The sequence below is a fragment of the Aplysia californica genome, unplaced genomic scaffold (assembly GCF_000002075.1).
Source record: "Aplysia californica isolate F4 #8 unplaced genomic scaffold, AplCal3.0 scaffold00139, whole genome shotgun sequence".
Classification (NCBI taxonomy): domain Eukaryota; kingdom Metazoa; phylum Mollusca; class Gastropoda; order Aplysiida; family Aplysiidae; genus Aplysia; species Aplysia californica.
The window spans coordinates 24580-41773 of record NW_004797409.1 but is presented as its reverse complement, the minus strand read 5'-3'; the positions used below and the strand labels follow the sequence as shown (position 1 = coordinate 41773).

The following is a 17194-nucleotide window of genomic DNA, read 5'->3' as shown; positions in this document are numbered from 1 at the left end:
TCTCTCTCTCTCTCTCTCCCTCTGTTTCTCTCTCTCTATCTATATACATATAGTTTGTGTGTGTGTGTGTGTGTGTGTGTGTGTGTGTGTGTGTGTGTGCATGTGTGTGTGTGTTATACATACAAATATCAACAGCTAATCTGGACATTTTAGTAACACAAGAGTTCCGGTTTCGTCTATTTCATTCATCATTACCGCCCAAATAATTGTAATAACATCATAATATAACACGGTTCCAAAATCGGGAAATCAGGACTGTTATCGTGAAGTTGGAAGCAGTGAATCTGATTTGGGAAATTCCCGACAAAATTGGGAAGGTTGGCAGGCCTGAGTAAGTAGACCCGGAAACATAAAACACTTACAATTACAATTAAAATTATCACCTTATCGTTCCTGTCAAACTCATTGAGCATGATGATGGTGTCGGAAGAAGTGTCGTAGAGCATCCGCCAGAAGTCTGCCACGGTGGTCGGGAGCGGCATTTGTGTCACAATAAACTTGTCCTTCTGAGTGTAGCCCTAGAAGGTGTGGCGAGAGGAAGAAAGAGAAAAATGTAACTTTAAAAAAAAAAGACATCAACAACTTCTCAGGACAAGCATTTAAGAGGAAAGTGTCAAATCTTTGCTTACAATTCCAAGTTTACTATTATTGCAAGCACACAACTATTGCTTCACTAGATTAACCAAATATAATAACACTAAACAATATATCAGAATGATTTTTAAAACAATTTTTTTAAATGTCACCTTAGCAGACAAAAATCTACCTCTAAGAAAAAAGGCTCCTTGCCTGTGTTCTTACAAGAAGTATAAGTACCTTTTTTAAACGGGACTCACTGGTCTAATTCCACGACCAGAAACTGGCCACAAATGTAACGATAGATGTTTGACAGAAATAAGGAACAAACAACACCAGAGCACCCATCAATTCATTTTGGTTTACCTCATAAGTTAACAGAAAAGAGAAAAACCTTCTAACAGAGTGTATGAGCTTACCGCCAAGTAGACCGCATTGATGTAGTCGTTGCAATCTTCCACAGGGGTGTATAGAAAGGGCCGGCTGCGATTGGCTGGAAACATAAGAAGTCAAAGCAAGCATCAGAAGTGGGTAAGACAGGAAAAAGATTGTGTCGTAAAGGGGTAGCTTTGTCAGTGATACTTTATAATCACACCAGAACTTTAGTTATTATAATAATCACGCGCTGAAGCTTTCTCAAAGCTCAAGTCATAAGAATGACTAAGGGAAAACATTATTTTATATTGTTTTCTCACAATTACAAAAAAAAATTACTTAACCAAATACATTTTGACCAAAATAATGACTTAACACTTTTCCTACCGTGTAGCTACACATACATAACTTTGAGCATTTCTTTGAATAATTTGAGGCAACCTACCTGGGAAGTTTGAATGATGCTGTTGTTGCACTTTTTTAGTGATGACCTTTCAATGCTGGAAAATTGTTGATTTCATACGACACCTTCGATATTGCATAATCAGTCTTAGAAACCACAAACTAATATAATTGGAATAAATCTTCAATATTGTACCACCATCTGACAGATTATTTTTTAAACTTCAGTTTGACGGGCAATATGATATGGTTAGTGTGTGTTTAGTTGGATGTTTTGACATTTAATTTTCCTGTGGTGGGGTGGGGGTGTAAAAATAGGTCAGGGAAAAGCCCTGGGCCAGTGGTGGATTTTGGCCTGGTAGAAAAAGAGTTAAGCAATATGATCAAAATAATCACTTAAGCAATAGTGCTATGATCAAAATAATGACTGAAGCAATAGAGCAATGATCAAAATAATGACTTAACTCACTCGACCCTAGGCCCACACTTCCGGCTTGTCAGCCCTCCCAAGAGATTTTTTACCCCTTTTTGAAAAATTCTTTAAAAATACTAAATTTTAACACATCCTACACAAATTTGGTACATTTTTTTTTTCAAACTTTATTTGTGCGTATTGAAAATTTGACAGTCACTGCAGTGGAACCCACAAGGAGCACGAGGCAGGGGTAGGCCACGGGAAACATGGAGGAGATGCGTGGAAAGGGACATGAGAGAAATGAAGCTCACTTGGAACGAGCTTGGAAGGATGGCTCAGGACAGAGATAAATGGAAGGAGCCTGTATGTGGCCTATACCCTGCCAGGGGTGAAAGGCATTGATGATGATTGAAAATTTGAAAGCAAAATATGTCATAGTTTTTAAACAATACTCCATGGAAAAGGGTCTATATACAGAGTCAAAAGGTATACAAAAAGCGAAGAAAAGAAGTGCGTTCAAATTTCGCACCCCCTCACATGGTTCACAAATATAGCTTTCTTTGCTCTAAATTAGGGCTTGCACTTCTGGTCATAGTCTGTTTGTTTTTTTTTTATGGTTACTCTTCCAATCAAGCTATGGTCTGCTTCACACAAAAGTAGTGCTTTCGGTCACGAGAGCGAAATTTTCCATACCGATACAGTCGGAGTTAGGGTTGGAGCGTTGCGCACACATACCGATATTATCGGCGCTAGAGCTGGGTGAGCTGAGCAATAGCGCTATGATCAAAATAATGACTTAAGCAATGGTGTTGTGACTAAAGAAAGCAGCAGTGTTATAATCAGAACAATACCTACCTGGCAGAATGTTCTTGAACCTGTTCTTGGCCATGTTCTCCTCCATGAGCGCTGCCGAGCACTCCTCCCTCTCCATGGTGGGCGACAACAGCTGCAGCACCTGGAGACATCCACATACAAACTTGTACAAATCCAGATGACAATGGGAAAAAAATGAGAGACCTATATGTACAAATTTACACATAGGAAAACAGTGAAGGAAAAAATGACACACAAACATACATAAATTAATAGACCCCTACATATAAAGATGGCGATAAAGAATGACACACACTCGTATACACACAAATTCACACATTAGAAGACCACAATACATATATGTACAAATCTGTCTGCCAATACATGTGTGCACAGCTTTTCTATTGCAGACTTCCTGTATGTAAATTTGTATATCATGTACGTGTGTCAGCGTTCCAGACAGAAAAAATGTTTCTTTCTATCAGAGTGCTTAGTCTTGAATGAACACACTGAGAAATTACATCAAGAAACAAGGTAAAAATGAACTAAACTAAAACCATGTAAATAATTAACAATTCTGAAAAGTCGTACTAACGCAGGAAGATAAAATTTGATCTGATAAAACGGTACAGCAAAAACACTAGGAGAATATCTTAAAAAGCTGTAACAGCTTCACTTACATCATGCTGTTTCTCCATTGGCGACTCTTCTTCCCCCTCTCGAGACAGCATTTCCTCGTAGGTGCTGTGGAAACTGGAGCGAGCGATGGTCGTGTTGCCCGTCTTGATAGCCTCAAGGACTGCTTCATACACAAACACGTACTGCTCCTGGGGAAGATTCAGAACCCAAACCAGTGAGCAAACTTCTGTATAGACATACTCATGCACACTCAATTGTTATATATATATATATATATATATATATATATATATATATATATATATATATATATACATACAGTCGAACCTGCCCTGACGGCCACCTCTATAAGACGGCCACCTGTACAAACGGCCACTTTCCATTTCCCCCTTTGCGTTTTTTCTATATAATTTAACTGTGTAAAACGGGCACCTGTCCAACGCGGCCGCGGCCACAATAATTTAACACACAACCCCTATAATACTATGCAATAACACCTGTCTAAGACGGTCACCTTAGTGACTCCATTACGTTTTGTCATAAATTGTGCTTTGGCCCCTAGCGTTGTGGACGAGCCGTCATAATTCAATCACCTGTCGTTGTTGTTAGGTAGTCCCTCCAACCGATCATGTTGCGTAGGCTCCTCCCACTGTTGACCAATAGCTACCAATTTTCAGCTGCTGGTGAGGTAAGCGTGTGATCCCTCATAACCCATAAGCCCCGCCCAGAACTCATACACAAATCGTAAGTGAGATGAGTGGTTACTGTTTACCCAGTCTGTAACAAAGTAACAAAGGACGTCAACATGAACTTGTTACAGAAACGTCCCTCGTTCTCCGAGTGGTGGCGACTCATGTGTTTGTTCTAACATGGCACTCAGTCTTCTTTGTCTGATACATTTCGTTTTATTGTCACCCTTGTGCAAAATCAGTGACAAAATAAAAATTACAAACGAAATACAAACCAACAGCAACAACACCAACAAAGACAACAACAATTGGGCTACTTTCGATTGGGGCCTCAGATGGGAATGGTTTGTTTTCTTCATCTTGATCAGTCCTGCCTAAGACGGTCACCTGTCTTATACGGCCACTTTTCTCCTTGACAATGGGTGGCCGTCTTACACAGGTTTGACTGTATATATATATCAAAATAATCTCCATACAATAATTCATTTTATCTTTATATCTTTATCATTATACAGTCAAACCTGCTCTAACCACCACCTGCCCAAGTAAAATCACCAGTACAAACGACCAGCTTCCCACTTCCCCCATGCATTTTTTTCTATATTTAAATAACACTGCTCAAGAGAACTACCTGTCTGAGATGACCACTTTTCCCCTTGACAATGGGTGATTGTCTCAGACAGGTTCGACTGTATATGGTATGGTACAGTTGATAACTCAGTGTTCTGCAGTCATATCTTACCAGCGTCTGGATCATGTTGACTCTGTTGGCCCTCAAGAGCTGAGCACAGCCCAGCACGTCAACCTCATTCTTGTCAGCTGCTTGCTCCAGCAAGTAATTCAGAGCGATAAATGTCCCTGTACGCCCAATACCAGCACTAGAAGAAGAAGAAAAAAAAAAGATGATAAAATACAGCAGACAGAACAGAAAAGGTAAAAAAAATCTACTCCTCTTTGACATCCTCATCTTAACATTTTACAGTCACACAACCAGCAGTACAAAATACTCCATCCGGTCACCCAGCCAGGAGAGCGACTGCAGCGGATTTCTTGGGCCTGGTGCAGAACTGCGCCAGGTGACTGGAACGGATAATTTTCAACAACGCATTATTGCGCCAAGTGACCGCAGTGTTAAAAGACCAGGTCTGAAGCAGACATCCATGATCATGGATCATCATTCATTCCCTCTACTCTATGCTCCTATGTCAACCTGGTCTGTCCTCATCACTCACTTGTTAAAGTTCTCTAAGTTAGTTATTCTTGGCCTGACTGTCTCTTTAGCCTTCCATTCCTCCAAAAAAGAGCATGATACATGAGGCCTAAATGTTGATCCAAGTACAGGCTATACAGTACAACTGTTAGGAGGGACAGGGCACACATCTACTTTTTGTCAGCATCTCGAGTTGATAGCAAAATAGATTTTTCAGAAGTATGTGACTTTTAAGAGAAAAAGAGCAGGTTAAAAACTACCCAAATTATGGTCCAACATTTCATGGCACCAGGAACAACAAGCAGAACAAGCATAAAATAATGTTTGTGTTTTGTTGTTTTTTTAAGCAATTAATTTTATATTGTGAAATAAGATATTTACAAACATTCAACTTCTTCAAATCTCACCCCTGGCCTGTGCAGAAAAGTAGAGTAACTTGCGATACTTATTGAGGTGTTTTAATTTAAATCATTGTACAGAGACAAACCCAAACATGAAATAATACATAAAAAAATAAAAGGATTTAAAAAAGAAGTAAGTTTTAGTTTTAGTAGAGGTTTTACGGTTCTCGCAACACCACAACTTCATATGAGCGCCAAGGGGCGGATGTCAACAGAGAAGTCCTTACTGGGAACCAGACTTACTCTGCTCACCTCCTTATTTTCAACAGCACAAAGTCTGCTTCAACTATCAAGGCACCCCAAAAATAGCGGGTCACAAGAGAGTGACAAACATACAAAAGAAGTAGAGGAAAAATGGCGATAGTAAGGATTAGGGAAGAAAAAGCAACAGTTCCCCGTTGCAGCTCAGGCACAGTTATGAGAATGACATGGATGAATCAGCCCATTAACAATTACAATTCTACTGTGCATAAGAACTCGAGATGTTAACGTCCCCCCCTTTTGGAATGGCCTAAAGACGCTTCAGTCAGTAGCACCACCCCGGGGGGTAACAAAGAAGTAAGACAGGAGCCTTTCGAGTTTCAAGTAAAGAGAATTACCTCGACACAATAATAGTCATAATTACAGTGTCAGGAAAGAGAAAGACAGGAACAACAGAGGAAAAGTACAGAAGTAAGATCTACCAGTGCTGCCTCCAAACCACCCACAAAACAGGAGTCAATTAAGGCGACGTTTTGAGAACTCTTCTGTACTGAATAAAACATCTCTGACACAAACGACACTGGTTAATGGAGACAATAAAATCATTCATACAACTGATAATTGGGAGTATTGGTTTTACTGAAAGCTGTCAAAATATTTGAGAAGAGGCATAATCATGAAGAAGCATATTTCTGTGAGTGGTAAATTATTATGAATATGAGAGTGAGTTTACACCCATGAGGATGTGCAAAATTGATAAGCACTAATTTATGAATATACATGAGAGTGAGTTGTGGAATTATGAAGATGTAGGCCTACAAACCAAAGAGAGGTAAGTTGTATCAAGATGTAACACACCTGTGAGCGTTTCTGACGACGTACACACTTATGACAATACGCATATCTATTTGTCAATGAGAATACCATACAGCCCTGCAGGTGTGTGCCTTCTCTTACCTGCAATGTGATAAGACTGGTGCCGTGTCATCGGGTTTAAAGTTCATGACCTTTCTCCTGAAGGCCAGCAGCGTGGTCGGGTGGGTGGGAGCCCCGTGATCGGACCACGTGGTGAAGTGAAACTGTTTCACAATGCGGTTGTGCTCCATCTCCTGGGGATGCAATAAGACAAGTATTATTATTGCTCTAACATTTTAAACCCTCATCAACACAATTTACATCATAAAGGAGACGAGCGATCATTAAGGAAGTGGGCTGCTTCCAACCTGCCTGTAATGGCCAGCCAGCCCAGGCGCAGTGGGACAGATACAACATCCCAGCAGAAAGACCAAGACACTCGATTAAAAAAATAAAGCTTCCCTGTTTGGGGGAATTCATGCCTTCTGCATTCAACAGTGAAGAGTCTAACCATTACACAACCCACAGATACCAGCAGAAAAGATGAGAGAGCAGAAGATAAAAGTCTGTGTTTGAAAAGCAGTGAAAACTCAAAAGACACGATATTGAGTCTTTTTGTCATGCTCATCACAACATGTACAATGAAGCCAAGTCAACCCTGTTCCCCGTTCCTTGTTTTATGTTTTAGCAAGCATTTTATAGCACTTGCAAGACAGTGAGGTCATATAAGAGCCCAAGATTAGAGGTGTTACAAAACAGTAACAAACATAAAAAGTAAGAAAGAGAAAAAAGGATGATGGATGTTTGATACGAAAGAAGGAGCAAACCACACCTTCATTAACCATCTATTTAGTCTTAGTACTTTTAGTCATATCGACAATAGCCCAGTTTCTCTTGTTTGCGTAAAATATGTACACATCCATACAGCAATAGCAGTGAAAAACCAAGACAGATGAACAATAAACAGAGGGATAGCAACAACAAAAAAAGGACTTATCAGTGGCACATTCCAGCCACCTGCTCTGCTGTCTGAGTAAAGAGAGGAACATCAACATATTAATGGTTATTTAGTGCAAGGAAAAGGCATGACAGACAGACAGACAGAAACAACAGAGGGAAAGAAAAGTAGATCCTACCAGTGGCATCCTCCAACCACTAACTCCACCTGCTCTGACACAAGAACAAGTGATGATAATATACCAATCAGATAGGTATTTCAACTGTATCCCAACTGGATGATATGTGTTTCATAGGAAAGAAGGAGCAGACCACACCAGATCATTTGCCAACCACCAACTAACGGGTACTTTTTGAAGTCACACTGTGTTTGGATTGCAAAGACTGGCAACAGTACCATGGGACTCATTGCAGTCTTAAGTTTAAAAAAATGTTTCGTTCATTTGTTTGTTTGAGTAAAGAGAAATACACTGACACAATAAAGGTCATTTAGCACTAGAAATATGTTAGATTGACAAAACCAATGTGGGTGACTGCAGGGTGCTCTGGTGCGGTTTGTTCCTTTTTTCCTATTAAACACCTATCTTCTTTATCTCTCCTCCTTCTTTAGTGTGTTTGTTACTCTCCAGTAACACCTCTAACCTTCAGTACTTATATGACCGAACTGTGATGCAAGTGCCGTAAAACTCTCCCTAAAAGACATAAACAACAGAAGGAAAGAAAAGAATGATCTACCACCAGCATCCACCCACCCGCTTCATCAGTCCAGCGGGTCAAGAAGGTCACAACAGTCTATCATGTTGTCAAGGGTCCACAAAATACAAATACTATCCCACCACTGACCTTGGTGAGTTCAAAAGTCCTGATCGTGAAGTCTGAATATTTTGTGGCATTGACCAATAGGACAGTGATGTCTCCGTACTTGTTGCTCCCATCCTCTGGCCAGTACTGTTCGCATTTTTTCTGAAAACAAAAGGAGGCCGAACATAAATTACAAACCAGAGTGAAACTTACGTCTTTTTCAAGTGCCAAATCTGAAAAAGACATTAGTGACCATGTTCGCCACTCATGTCTCTCCTTGGAGGCTCTCAAAAAAACCTATATCATCCAGGTCTCTTCCCAATATACATCTGCTCAGGTTCTCCGAGTAAGCCATTGTAGGTCTACCTCTGTCTCTTTTGCTTTTTTTTTTTTTCAGTGAGTGCATAACCTTTAGGGCCTTTTTATGTCAAAATTGAGCATTCTAGGAACTCCACGCGTCTGTTCCAAATTGTTTCTGTCCATATTGTGGATTTCATGCTGCTACTGTCATTCATACATTTCTAACATGCACATCGAAGATCTGTTGTATAAATCATTGCTGTTTATAAATGTAAAGCGTCCTCACTGATATAATTTATAACATTTAGGAGACAGGCTTCTTTCACAGAGCTGATCGGGCCAACCCAGGCTGAATGCATCATATAGTGCTCCAGTAAAAAAAGAGATACATTCAAAATTGTCCAAGATGCCCACCCATGGTCAAGGAGAAAAGTGGTTGTACTACTCGGGTGGACCTCTTGTACAGTGTCATTGTAATATTTTCAAAAAAGGCAAAGGGGGAAGGGGGAAGAAGTTGTTTGCCTATGCAATTTTCTTGGACATGTGGCCGTTAGAGCAAGTTCGACTATACTTATTACAAAAAGCTACCTGACATGATAATCAAAATCGCATTTGTACCGTTTGAGCACAATTGCAAAAACATTATAATAATAATAATAAATAAATAATAACAATATTAATGATAACAATATTAATAATAAATTAATAATAATAAGTAAAATAATAATAACTAAGACCACTTCTTTAGCACCCTCTCCCTAGTGGCTCTTGGTGCGTCATAATAAAACAAGAATAAAATTAACACTTCATACATACAGGCTCATTCAACAAACAGCAATCTCTTCAAATACAAATACACCCATAATGTGACAAAGAACAATATACAGAAAAGGGCAATCACTATGGCCACTGATCACATTAAAAGAATCAAACTAATTAGAAAAATAGGATTACATAAATTTGTTTTTAGACCCGATTTAGATTAAGTCAAAGTAGGCACCTGTCTTGCATGCAGATGCACCACAGATGCTCACCGGCACACCTACAGTGAGCTAAAAATGACGGATGGTGGAAAGCAGCCATATTTGCTAGACATTACTGGCTCACCAATCAAAACATAAACAAAAAGAGGGGTTGAAAGACAAGCCCTTAAGGCCAAATCCTAAACTCTCATTACTAAAAATCGGATAAACAAAGCAAATATCTGAAATGATCAGTCACTGTCTGAGATAATAATATCATGACGAAAGCTAATGCAGCTTCAATTTGGTCAGACATACCTTGCAAGCCTCCATCAAGTTGGTCAACATCACAATTTTGGAGACACGCTGCTGCCATACCATCCTCCAGAAGTCCCGGATCATCACTTTGTTTGGACCTTTTGGGAACCAAGAAAAAGCCACATGAGTTTATCTATTAATATAGTTTTCCCATTGATTGCTGAAAGAGGAAACATTTTTTTTTGGGGGGGGTGTGTGATAATTTACATTCTTTTAATTAAGCATTCAACTTTATTCTCGGCTTTAGCCCTTCACTCAAATATCATAAAGTCGAATCTGTAAACAAATATTCCAAACACATAGAACAAGGTTTTCTTGTTTCCACTTCATTCTCACAAATTCCTTACCATAGACCCTCTGGTCAGGAAAATTAACAACCTTATTTCAACTGTCCTTTTCACCCTGGCCACACAGTCAAAAAAAAAAAAAAAAAGGATCAACTGTGCCAAAAAAGGCCGGAAAATTTAGCAGCGCAAGTGTGGAACATGGCAACAGATAAATCACTGCCATTAAGCTGAAGCCCTGTTTTCATTTCTAGTGAGTCAGTATTTGCTTTTACTTCCAGTAAGTGCAAAAAAATGTGAACACAGGAAGGATGCCACATTCACAGGAAATTCTGCAGTAAGCTGACAAAACACTTTTTTTTTTTTTGGATTTTGGCGCCAAAATTTGTTATTTGCTAAATCCAAAGTCAGATCAGTTACCCTACTTGTGTGAAAAAAATCAAAGTGAATCTGTGGCTAGTTTTTGAATAAATTAGAATTAAAATTTCGGAATGACTCTATTTATCAATTGTTGCGCTGACAAAGAACCTCTTTTTCTCAAAAATGCTGAGAAGAAAAAAGAGGCGTTTTGTCAGCTTACGGCAGAGTTGAACAAATGGGCGGCCTTTGTTGGCAATGAAGGTGAGCAGAAAAGGGTAAAACAAAGAAGATCTTGTCTCACTGCAGCTTCCAGCCTGTTCCACAGATTTGTCCTTACTTACCTTGAGATGCTATGTAGGCCTTCGGTCTCGAGTATCCCTTGAACATGGGAGGAAACAAAACAGGGAGTTAACATTGCAGATATATGGTCACCATTTTAAAATAATGAATACAAAAATCATAAAAAATTAATTCCGAACATCCCTTCTTAAAAGTGGCTTTCACACATAATGTCATTGTAACCCAATGAGGCTTCACAGGAAAAGGAGATCCCAGACAAGCGCACTAGATCAAGTAAGATTTGAATAGGAAGGCAAAGTTAATTTTTACCCAAACACGATCTCTAAACATAAAAAATTGTCTCAGAAAAATAAGACGATTTTGTTAAAAGAAAAAAAAAAACCTTCTATTTATCGCCAAGGGTAAGTATGGGACACAATGGCATGTGCACAACCTACCTAAAATAATTCAGACGGTACAACAAAGGTATGTAACACAAAATATCACACACAAACCAATACAAACCAACATTGCTGAACACCATAGAGTAAAGCCCCACATCTTTTAGTTGAGCCATTGAGTCTATCTCAAGGACACATAAAAGTGACAACACCCACATAAAACTCATGTCACAGGTAAATTTTGCCATTATTGGTAAGCCTTCTGTCTTTCCTAATGCTGTTATGACTATCCTGTCAAAAAGATAATTTGACTTTTCAAGAGACAACATCCATGATCCCAAGGAGGCTTTCCATCCCCCAAAACATTCAAATTTTGTGACTATTTTATGCTTTCATCAAAACAATTTAGGCAAACAGGAAGAAGGTTTGCAGCAATCAGAAAGAAAGCAGGGCGTTGCAAATGAAAAAGACATGCCCCCTATTACCCAGAAACTATTCACCTTTTACTTGGAATATATTCCAGGAAAAAAGGTAGGAAAGACAGACAGAAACAACAGATGGAAAGAGAAAAAGTAAGACCTACTGGTAACACCCTCCAACAACTACCAAACCCCTCTCTGAGTACATAAAGTTTCATGTGCTATCAAATATCGGAAACAAAATGAGAAAAGGAAAGTTGAACAACAAGCTAAAGGAACATGAAAGTGTGCTCCAATCTGAGAATTCTTACATCCATGTAGTTGGCATTGACATAGTCCGAGTTGGGCTCATTTGGCAGTGGGTCCAGAATCACTCGCGAGTGGTCGTCTGAAAAAGAGACCCAAAAACTATGATGCCACATCAGCTCAGCTATATGAAACAAAACAATATGTACAGCCAGGTAAAAGAAAAGAGCAAACTGGGATACTGCTGAAAACAATATTCAAATCTGAAAAATGCAGTCTAGGAAGTATATAGTGAAACTGGCAAGACACGAAAATATTTTCTTTATGTATGAACATCGCTTATATGCATGTTTTGAAAACAAAGAATATACATGCATAAAAGAAAAAATTCACCACCCGAAAATCCCTTCGTTATATGGTTGTTTTCCTCTGTGCATGTTCGCTTTGTGTGTGCTACACTGTAACTTCACCACATAAAAATTTTCAAACAAATAGCTGGGACCCCAGAGCTTTCTTGTCGTATCTCCATTTTTTTAAACAGTGAAAACAGTTTTTACAATGAGTGAGCTTAAGAACAAGTCACATTTTCACTGTTAAAAAAATAGATATATGACAAGAAAGAACTGAGGTCGAGTAAGGTTCAAGTCTTCCATTTACTTTGGTTAATGAACTTTCACCACAAAAATATGTAAACTGCTAAACTGCTTCGAGCAACAGAACAAACACTGGTTATTACGATATAGAGAAAAGTTTATGTTCATGACCCATGATAAGAAGCAAGATAGTAACTTGGCACCGCTAAGACCTCCAGCATTAGAAAAAATCATTGATGTAGCTCAGCACATGAAACAGTACTAAGTACGACAAACTTGACACAAAAAACGAACAAGCTCTTAATAAAACAAAATATTGATGTATGAACTAAGCATGCAAGAGAAAAATGTTCTGAGCTTACAAGCAAAGATGTTTCCATATCTATTCTTGACACGATTCTCTTGTTTGCGGGCAATGTCACAGAAGGCTATCAGGCCCATCGGCAGCTCCTGGTAGAGAAAAAAAAAAAGAAAGAATTAAAAGCAACGTGCATAAAAGATCACAATACAAACGTATCTTATGCTGAACATTCGATCAAACGCTGGAAAAATAATCACTAGTTTTCTCTCTCCAGCTCATTCCCCATTTCTTATCACCACTGCATGTATTCATTCAGTGGTGGATCCAACGAAAGAGAAAGTAAATCAAGTCTCAAATTGGGAAAAGAGCCACAGTAAAGGTATATCTCCATCCCGCCTCCTTAACACTTGTTAAAATCGTCTTCTGTGCACAATGTCACTGCTACCCCCATGTCGGACACTCAGTGGAGACCTTGAATAAGTGTAGTAGGTCAACAAAATTTCAAAAGGAGGGGCTGAAGTAGACTTTTACCAAAGTCTCATCTGCACGTTTTACAGAAGTAGTCACCTGAAACTCTTTCTTGAAGCCTTCACAGCCGTTCTCTTTGTTTTTGAGGATGTAGTCATACAGGGCTGGAATGGCTACCGGACAGGTCTGCTTCCTGTTGTTGACGTTCTCATAGATGGGCTCCTGCACCTCATTCCTCACATTGTCGTCTTCTTCCCGCACAAATGACGGGGGTTCGCTGCCTGGAAACCACAAAGAAAACTTTAAGTAAAAAAATGCAGCTTACAACAAATCAGTACATAGAACATTTTTTTTTTAAGCCAAGGGTTTCTAGTAATGAAAGGCATGTCGACGCAATAATGGTCATTAAGTGACAGCTCGTAGAAAAAAAACAGGGACAGTAAAGAAGTTGGAACAACCAGTGTCTCTCCCTACACGCCGCCCTAAACAACCATAGACCATAGACTAAGAACACAGAATTCAGATAATCAACATCTGAAGAACAGATCACATCTCAGAACCCATTGACTGCCACTGACACAAAACTTATGAAAAATTGATTATTCAACAGCTTCAATCTAAATATTTCCTTCATTCTTTTTCTGTGCACCACTCAAACACTCAAACGATAAAACTCATGGCTGTACTACAGTCTTATATAAGGCTCTGCTAACTAGTCACTCACAATAGTCCACTTAAGAGAAGCCAAAGAGTAAGGAAAATACACACAAACTCTTCACAACTCACTCTGACCATTTAATGTTTCTGGGTAGCCTGATCTGATAGCCCGCTATGTGATCAATAAGAGACAATACCCCAACATGACAAACACAGGGGCAGGAAAGAAAAGAATCGGTAAAAATACAAAGAGAATGCGCCAAAACAATGGAAAAGAGAAGGAGGGAAGAGGAGGAGGATGCAAACAAGAAAAGCAAGAAGAAAAACAGGAACAAGAAAAACAAAAAGATGAGCAACAGCAACAACAACCCTAGGACAGAGATAATTATGTCTGACCTATCCTGGAATCGCCCAGTAGTTGACAGCTCTCGTCTCTGGTCAGGGGGTCCTCCACTTCCACAGAATTGCCGGGAATTTTGAGCTTCTTAGTCCTCTTCCTGTGCAGAAATCAAGAGAAAGAATTCTCCTTTATCTTAATCTTATGCATTTTCTTGCTTGACTACATGGTTGTTGGCTTTAAATTCATTAAACCACAATATTATCTGATTTTTTACTCTTAGAAAGACCTCTCTTTTTTCTCTTATGCAATCTCCTGCTATGCTTCATAGTAGCTGACTTTCAGATCCTAAATCCACAGGGTTACCTGATTTTTTTAAGGGCAAAGTCATCCTAAATGCATAAAATATCCCTTACTTTAAGAAAACTGCGACTATTTTCTTTAGAGAATTAAGCGGTTATTTAAACTTACAGGAGTTTTTATCAGTTTAATGAAGGGACCAATTTAGAATTTTGTTAACAACAGTCAGTTGTATTTCAGCATTTCTTTTACTGCATGAAACATACACTCAGGACCCCTCAATTCATCCCCTGTGTCCATGAAAATAGAGGGTGAGAAAACTAAGAAGAAAACCCCAGTTTAGCCACAGACCAAGCCGACACAAACCAGGAATCGTTTTCAATATTTTTCCATGAGAGGGAAGCACCTTACCTGCAAAGGAATGAATTCCCATGCATATGTTTTCTATCATGATCAGACCCTGCATCATATTCTTTCCAGTACCTATCAATAGAAACGCTCTGCTTGTGACCCTGTTTGTAGCTTATGCAATTTCGATTTTATCCTTACAATTAAATATAAATCATAATTTACTATTCTATATGATATGTGTGTCCACTTTACATGTTGAAAAGTTAGTTCACAAATCAGCAATTCCAGACACTGAAGAAGGAGGACATTAGCACAAGAACTCACCTGTACACAATGCAGAACACCAGCATGACAATGATAAGAATGGCACCAACTCCCAGCCCTGCACCCAGAGCCACAGAAGCCGAGTTATTCTTGGCTTTGATTCCTGGGGACGACAACAAATAGCATGTAAGAAAAACAAGCCTGACATTTTTCATAATTTCATAACAATGAAGAAAAACTTATTAAGACTATCCATCCCACAAAATTAAACTAAGAAATTGAACAAGAAAAGCCCACTACGAAGCAAGGGGGACCAAACATTAGACATTCCCACTGCACACCAGCATGATGTGCATTTCTTACTGTCAAGTAATTCCACACAAAAAAAAGTACTCTGTTTCAAATGTGAAATGCTTGTTTCAACTTATTGTCTGTATCTCTGTATCTTCTGTCCATTTTCCCTCCTTTTTTAAAACCTGAAAACTGCACCCAGCCTTACTTTCAAAATAATCAATTTGTATCGATCAGTGAGTTATCCTGCTACAGAAGAAAAAATGGGTAAATGTTTTAAATATAACCCCCACGTCTTCACGCGTTACAAAGATCACAGTCCTGTCACTGTTTCCCATCCCTGTAAGACAATTGCAACCACACAGCGACCCTGGACATTGCGCATAAGGTCAAGCCATGTAAAACAAGGAGGGTTATACTGGTCTTATACCAAAAACTTTCTATAACACTGTGAGCTTACTTTGTAAGCATTAAAAGTCTAGCAGCTCAAAATTGCAGGTGGGGGGGGGGGGGTGTTAATCTAAACTATACTTTGCAGTTCGAAATTTGGAAATTTGAAGGGCAGGTGAGGCAATACTTTACTTTTACCAAAATCTTTGTAAAATACTGCAAGCTTACTCTGTATGCACTCAAAGCCTGTGTGCCCCTCCTCACAGCCAGAGGAGCAGCGTCCAGTAAAGGGGTCACAACTCTGCTTGTCTTTGCACACTCCGCATTTCTTCAGGCAGTCTCGCCCGTACATGTGGCTGGGGCATACTGGCAGAGACCGACCAAGTGAAGGAGGATTATTTGAGAAGCCAATGAAAAAAACCTTTTCTGTCTTAGTTTTAGTAAGAGCACTTGCAACAAAAATGGGTCCTATAAATACCGAAGATTTGAGGTGTTACTACCACTAGAGAGTATCATACAAATAAAAGGGGGAGAGATAATGACAATAGATGCTCTACACCAGCCACCCACATGAATGTCATACGTTTTAAAGCAGAAACTCAATTTACTACGGCATGACGTTCAGAGTAGGGTCACGACCTCAATTACTGCTTGATTATTTATTGAGTATTAGTTCGAGTAAAGAGAAGCATATCAGTTTGTATGTTTGAGTAAAGAAGAGCACATCAACACAAATAAATCCCTTCACAAATAAAAGTAACATCCAGGGCGGAAGAGAAGTAACTGACTTTGCTACCTACTGTCAGTAGATAGCAAGATACAGAGAGTAAAGTAAAGGAAATAATAGCAAACAGCCTGTAATGGAATACAAGGCTTTTATCTCCTTGCTATGCTAACGGCATGCTTAAAAAACAATCGTTACAAAAGACAAAGAACACAAGAAAAACGTAGGCACCGGGTTTGAACTCACATTTCGCACAGAGCTTGCCTTTGTAGCCATCCTGACAACCATCCGGACATTCTCCGGAGACGGGGTCGCAAGTGACACGATGCCGGCACGCCCCACACTTATTGACACAGCTTGGACCATAAAATCCATGCCTACACTCTGTGTATAGAGAGATGAAAAAGACTTTTAGAGACTTACATACACACACACACACATACATATACCTGTGCACCTACAAACACACATACACAAATACATACTCCCCACACTTGCCCATACAGTTTGGAGAGTACTTGCGCTGAAACTCTTGAGTATAGGTGGAGGAGAGGAACTCGTAGATATTTACAAAACTTACACACACAAGGAGGAGGAGGGGGAGGGGGAGGAGGA

General features: G+C 39.3%; 1 protein-coding gene across 1 annotated transcript in view; it reads right to left on the bottom strand.

Annotated features, from left to right (window-relative positions):
* LOC101847649 (receptor-type tyrosine-protein phosphatase T) overlaps nucleotides 1–17194 on the bottom strand; it is a gene marked incomplete at its 5' end in the record, with an annotated part of 39877 nt that overhangs the window by 16293 nt on the left and 6390 nt on the right. The window contains 16 exon segments of the mRNA XM_013081636.1: nucleotides 384–518; nucleotides 996–1069; nucleotides 2624–2723; nucleotides 3262–3408; nucleotides 4652–4787; nucleotides 6679–6830; nucleotides 8377–8496; nucleotides 9915–10012; nucleotides 10900–10936; nucleotides 11969–12045; nucleotides 12859–12946; nucleotides 13365–13546; nucleotides 14319–14419; nucleotides 15235–15337; nucleotides 16084–16221; nucleotides 16826–16963. Of these exon segments, the coding sequence (XP_012937090.1) occupies nucleotides 384–518; nucleotides 996–1069; nucleotides 2624–2723; nucleotides 3262–3408; nucleotides 4652–4787; nucleotides 6679–6830; nucleotides 8377–8496; nucleotides 9915–10012; nucleotides 10900–10936; nucleotides 11969–12045; nucleotides 12859–12946; nucleotides 13365–13546; nucleotides 14319–14419; nucleotides 15235–15337; nucleotides 16084–16221; nucleotides 16826–16963 (1826 nt within the window).